General features: G+C 42.4%; 1 protein-coding gene across 2 annotated transcripts; it reads left to right on the top strand.

Moving 5' to 3' along the window:
- The first annotated feature begins 1294 nt into the window (after window positions 1–1294).
- Window positions 1295–6455, top strand: LOC118384528 (insulin-like growth factor-binding protein complex acid labile subunit). 2 transcript variants are annotated; one of them, XM_035771132.2, is made up of 2 exons: window positions 1295–1385; window positions 4272–6455. In XM_035771132.2, the coding sequence occupies exons 1-2, from the start codon at window positions 1343–1345 to the stop codon at window positions 6077–6079; spliced, it is 1851 nt and encodes a 616-aa protein (XP_035627025.1). In that variant the 5' UTR covers window positions 1295–1342; the 3' UTR covers window positions 6080–6455. The 2 variants fall into 2 exon arrangements, with proteins under 2 accessions (XP_035627025.1, XP_035627026.1); XM_035771133.1 differs by lacking the exon at window positions 1295–1385 and adding an exon at window positions 3808–3921.
- Window positions 6456–6515: the final 60 nt, after the last annotated feature.

The raw sequence follows: 6515 nt of genomic DNA, 5'->3' as shown, positions 1-6515 counted from the left end.
GCCAGTCAGGTAAAAAGCTTACGTCTTAATTAAAGGGGCAGTGTTGTATTTGACGCAGGCTTGAATGTGCAAATAAGCCAATAGGCAGAGAGGTAGCCTACATTTTCTAATTCGCTACATGGTAATAATAATGACTGTTATTTTGTAAAGTGGTTTCTTGCATCATACAATACAATGCAATTTACAGTCACCGATTTGGCCCATGGTGTTACAGACCCTAGTAAAAAATCATGAATCAATGCCAAGCCCTTCATATTGTAAAAACGTTCTTAAAAGTCTCATACAATGTAGGCCTGCATTGAACACCAAATATAGGGTACTGTAGGCTACATTCTAGAAATTACAAGCTATTTCCATGTAAAACAATGTTATGTGATTTGCTCCATTGGTTTTGTTGGTAGGCTTACATTATGCTCAAATAGCCACAATAGCCTATTGGCTACTGTCTAAAACTGTAAGGGTACAGCCTCAGTGTTTACTGTAAATGCGCGCCAGAATTTGCATACAATTCTCACAAGGTTCAAGTTTCCGCTCACAAGACCTAAAAGTTGCACAGTGCCCCAAAACATTAGAGGGAACATTGGTGCCAATAAGTCCTTTTGCTTGAGATTGAGGCCTGCAGGTTTCATCTAATGCCTATAGGCCTAGTGGGATGTACCCAACAGACGGCGTGTGATATGGACTCATCTCAACAGCAGACCAGTGTGTCAAAGTAATGTTTACTGATTCAAGCGTTTAAAATCACACAGGTTAGTTCATTCCTACAAAGTATTTTCTGTGCTACAGCTTCATTATGCTTCACCTTTGATTCAGATGGGGATCATGGCCCTTTCTGACAGTTTCTCTCCATTTTGAGACGGGTTGGGGCATCATTTTCAAGTGAATAATCTTACATCTTCAGGGAAGATTCGTTTTATCTTGAGGGCAGAAGAATCTTGTCTTTGGAGAGTAATAATTAATCTCTCGAGGGGATTATTTCATGTTCTGAGCCGATTAAAATACTTTTTTTTGTAACAAGATAATACAATTAATCCCTGAAATAATGAAAAAGTTCCATGGTTATTTCATATTACCTTGAGGTAAACTCTTCTTAGCCTATGTCTCCCACGGCTCCACACAAAGCCGCTAGCCTAACTTTTATTCAGTACTGTTCTATCACTGTGAAATAGAAATAACATTGTTCCACTTCACCTGTGTAGTTGTAGGCTACAATCTACTGCAAACCAACTTTTTACGACACATTCCTGGACTTTAGCCCCTCTACATACGTAGCCTGTATAAAGAGAAAGGAAATTGCTGTAAGCTTCCATGCCCCCTGTCACTTGTCAATGGATTGGGTTTGATGTCATCTCTTACAATAATCATCAAAAGTACCCAGCGGAATGGTAATGTTCTTTTATGAAATTATACCTATTATCTGCTCCCTACATCTGGAGAATCCAATATGCCAGCAGCATATGTAATCCCAAGGAAGACGACATGCTATATTTCATACAATATGGCTGTCACGTGATCTTAAGGGACTTGTGCCATTAGGCTACCTTCAACAGCCCTGCACTATACAAAACCCTCACATATAATGTATTTAGTTAGCCTACAATCTGTATAAGAAGGCAGCTGTAAAATAAAAAAACAAGTCTGTGCAACTGGCAAAAATATTATTTTCCCTATTATCGTAAAATATAACATAGCTTTGCTCCAAAACCAGCAATCAAAACAGTGTCAGCCTGCACGATTACACAACAGTTAGCCTAACAGAGGTAGGCAGTATTCTCTACTATTGGGATAGAATTTGGAAGGCAGTAGAGTGCACTTGCCCCTCTAGGCATTCATTCTCTGACAGACAGTCATGAGCAGCAGAAGGAATAACAAAAAGATAAGGAAGATGCGGTATTGTAGCTATCAGCACGGATTCTCCAACACACACTGACACGGTGCCCTTCAGGTCTGTTCACCACTGCTGAGGAAGTTCTCAACTTTTCCACTGCTAGTTATGTGACTGAGGAGTTTATCTATTCCTCCTGTATATAAACACTGACTCCCAGCAGAGCCAGAGACATTGCTCTACATTCACTGCCACTGCAGCTGGGGCTCTGTCACTTACTATGAAGCCTCCTGTTCTCCCGGTGCTGACAGACCTGGTAAGGGAACCTGTGTGCTGGTTGAGAGCAGGGGAGTGAGCCAATTAGAGATGTTTGTCTGGGGAGCAGGAATGGTTAAAGACGCACTATGGGAGATTTCCCTCCGGTACAGGAGTTTACACTCCTTCATGAGACCCATTCCCTTCATTTCTTAAAAATAGGATACTTAAATAAGCTGTTAAATCTTTTTGCGACGGCTCATTAATCATTCTAACAGCATAAAACTCAACAATGTTTTTCCATGTTATTCTAATTTGACACCACGCTGTAGCAAACAAGGGCCTCCTCTGCTAGAGCAGAAATGGAAGCACTGAATCAAACTTGAATGAAACATTGCCATGACAGAGTGTATGTGGTAAGGTGGCTAACTTATTGGACTAATTCAAAGTAAAACAATATCTCAAAACATGTAAACACCTACAAACAGATTGGGATAACTGGATTGTATGCTGAAGGGTCGTTTCTTTCAGAGAAAGTGAGCTTTTGGATTCCTTCCACATGTCTCATATGCCTAGGTAACAGAGCAGCAGTGTTCTCTAGTGGTGAAAGAAGTGAATAGCACCACCAATTATAAACATTAAACACACTGCTTAAATATTAGGGATGCTTTCTCTTTCTAACAACCTTCGGGCAAGTCTCATGTTGTTCACTATCATGGAACAATCACATTGTGAAAGGAGAAACTTGTTGAGCTAAACAGAGAACTAAGCCTAAGGTGACAGTTCTGTTTCAAAATTATGACTTTGTGTCTTAAAACCCGGATATACCTACTTAAGTCTAGGTTTAGGATATAATTTAGCAACTAAAATGTTCAGTGTGACAAAACAATGTAATTTAACGCCTGCCAGTGTTAGAGAAGCCATTGCACAACATACCCATGTCTTTTCTTAACCGCCAGTCTGTCAAAGTCCAGGATTGTCCAGCCAATGGTCACGTTTTCTGTTAGATTTGATTGAATTTGGAGGTCCTTAGGCACAAGTCCGGTTCTGGGTAGTCCAGTAAGTTCACGAAACCAAGCTACAGAGAAAGAGAATAAAGTGAAAGTCAACCCACGTTTAACATCGGAGTCTGTTTGCTGGTCAATGTGTGTGCTGTGAGATATGAAACAGCTACATTTCACTTTACCTGGGATAATGATTGGCTAAAGTGCACTGGAAAAAAATACTGAGCTTTTACACACAATGCAAGTACAAACTTGAATCTCTTTTTGTAATACATTTCAAAATGCCAGGTTCATTGCACCAGGTTTGTCTTATCTCTCAGCCATGCTGTCTGTATCAGTCAGAATCTACAGTAAATGTACTCAGAGACAGGACCCTGGCTTTAGTAAACAGCAAAAGGCTACTTGAAAGTCAGACCACTAGACCATATGTACAGTAGACATTCCTATAATATGAATTTTAGGGGTATTAATGATGTTATGTACTATGACAAATCTGAGGTCATGGGAAAAAATGCATTTTGTTTATTAAATTCTTGAACATCAAATAGTTCACTCAAAGAATGTTCACTCAAAATGTACTTATAAAGATACTGATAGGTTGGCATAGGTATATAAAAAAAAAGTATATTTGAGAGAGATAAGACCATAGTCTCATTGAAAGACTGATGATGATGCTGGTCATAGGGTATGAACAGGTTAATTCTGAGAGTTCAGTGGGTCTGACTTTTTCTAGAAAGACTAGGTAGGGTTTCCCTTTCCAAACACAAATACACACGTCCTTCGTTTAGTGGGTGGCTGTCTGTCGGTCTACCTCAGTCAGAATTTCTGAAATATAAGGTAGGGGAAACTATTCTGAATCATTGAACGTTCATCTTTTAAAATTGCACATAATAGAAATTAATGTACACTTTATAGTAGATTTGCATATTTTAGTCATGAATGTTTGCAGTAAATATTTTTTTGTATTTGTAGTATTGAAAATAGGCCTAGGCATTGTCTATAATATTGATCTTAAATTGGTTCATGTCAAATCTGAATAATCTGAGTACAGAGGTTAATTGATTGGCTTTCAGGGAGGACTTAATATGTGAGAAAATACATGTTTATTACAAAGATAATAAGCATATTAATAGTTTTAGATAAGGAGAACCAACATTGAGCTTACTTCCTCTGCTCTCTACCCCCAGCTGTTATGCACACCATTGTGCTACGGGTGTTGTGGGTACTGGGGACATCACTGGTGTTGCCAGACCCTGACACAGGGGGAGAGAAACCTACTGAGGAGTCCATTCCTTGTTCCAAGGGCTGCACCTGTCTACATGACGACTACAGTCTAGAGCTCATTGTCTACTGCAGCGCACGCAACTACACCCAGGCCCCCTCTGACGTGCCTGTCTCCACTCGCTCCCTCTGGCTGGATGGAAACCTGTTCACCACTCTGCCTGCCACCGCCTTCAAGGATCTCAGCAACTTGGATTTTCTGAATCTACAGAGTGGTCAGCTGGTGTCCCTTGACTCCCAGGTGTTCAGAGGGCTTAAGTCGCTAGCTCACATCCACCTGGAGCGCAACCGCATCCGTTCGTTGCCAGGCACTATCTTCCAGAACACGCCTAACCTCGCCTCGCTTAGTCTCCATAACAACCAACTGTCCCGCATTGACGAGAAGTTGTTTGCTGGTCTCTCACATATGTGGCTTCTCAACTTGGGGTGGAATTCAATAGCAGTGTTGCCTGAGACAGGGTTCCATGACCTGCATGGCCTGAGGGAGCTGGTGCTGGCTGGGAATAGGCTGGCTTACTTACAGCCACAACTCTTCCAAGGTCTTACCGAGCTGAAGGAGTTGGACCTCACTGGAAATTACCTGAAGGTCATTAAGGGTAATGTGTTTATGAAGCTCCCCAAACTGCAAAAGCTTTACCTGGCCCAGAATCAGATAGTGACGGTGGTACCCAGAGCCTTTGTGGGTATGAAGTCCCTCAGTTGGCTGGATCTCACAAACAATAAACTTTCAGCGCTCCACGATGAGACTTTCCTTGGTCTTCACAGCCTCCATGTGCTGCGGCTCTCCAACAATTCCATCAGTGGACTAAGGCCCAGAACATTCCGTGACTTGCAGTATCTTGAAGAACTGTGTCTGAGCTACAACCGGATCCAGGCCTTGGGGGACAGGATCTTTGAGGGGCTTGGGCACCTGGAGGTTCTGGAGCTGGAGCACAACCAGGTGCAGGAGGCCCGGATGGGCACCTTCATGGGCCTCTCTCACCTGGCTGTCATTAACCTGTCTGGCAGCTGTTTCCTCAGTCTTCCAGACCAAGTGTTCAAAGGTCTCGCCAAGCTCCACAGTCTTCACCTGGATAAGGGCTGTCTGACCAGGGTCACGACCCAAGCTTTCATTGGACTATCGGGTCTGCGACGACTCTTTCTTCAAAACAACAACATCTCTGTGGTGGAGCGCCAGAGCTTCGTGGAACTCTTGGGCCTACAACAACTAGACCTGAGATTCAACAAGCTCGAGGTCTTAACCTCCCACACCTTCTACGGCCTGAAGAACCTGGACTATCTGCTGCTGTCCAGCAACCTGTTCCGTCAACTTCCCTCTGAGGCCCTCATGCCCTTGAAGCATCTCTCGTGGCTGGACCTCTCAGCCAACAGGCTGGAGATCCTGCACAATGGTACCATGCAGCTGCTGCCCAGGCTACGCTATCTAAACCTGAAAGATAACGCTCTTAGCAGCATTCCACCAGATATCCCAGACACCCTACACCAACTGTGGCTGACAGGGAACCGTTGGAAGTGTGACTGCAGTGTCCTTCCCCTTAGAGACTACAGCTTGAGGAGACCGCAGACGGTGCCCCGGCAAGTGGAAACCCTAGCTGAGGGAGAGGAACCCCACACTGTTGTCACCATCTACAACAATATAACATGCAACAGCCCTCCAGGCTTGGTTGGCCATGACCTGAGGGATATCAGCAACGAACATTTCAAGAACTGCTGAAGGGGTCAAAGACGCCAGACATTTGGAAGACAATCATTTCTAAATAATTGTTATTAGCCTACAATTTTCCCTGTACATTAAATGATTTAGGCTACATTAATAATTTCTCAAAATATGTAATGTAACAAATTATTTTTGCTACTGAGGTAATTATGCTCTACATGTTTCAAGTATGTAGCTTTTGCATCATACACTTTCAGTTAGTTTCATATTTCATGAAACGTTCATTAAATCAGTGCACACAAAAAAAAATGCAAGTAAGCCTACTAGAATACACAGTGTACAGTACAGTACTCTTTTAAGACATGTTTCAAAGCAGTCCACCTTTGAATGGGTGACTATTAAACGCATTCGTTGAATAAACACAAGTCATGTTTGTTTTTGTCCTCTGAATAAATATTTAAGAGACAGATTTGCTCAACAAGGAATTGGTCAC

The sequence above is a fragment of the Oncorhynchus keta genome, chromosome 32, assembly GCF_023373465.1.
Source record: "Oncorhynchus keta strain PuntledgeMale-10-30-2019 chromosome 32, Oket_V2, whole genome shotgun sequence".
In the NCBI taxonomy this organism is placed as follows: Eukaryota; Metazoa; Chordata; class Actinopteri; order Salmoniformes; family Salmonidae; genus Oncorhynchus; species Oncorhynchus keta.
Note: the sequence above shows the minus strand (reverse complement) of the source record. Positions and strands in the feature narration are given on the sequence as shown.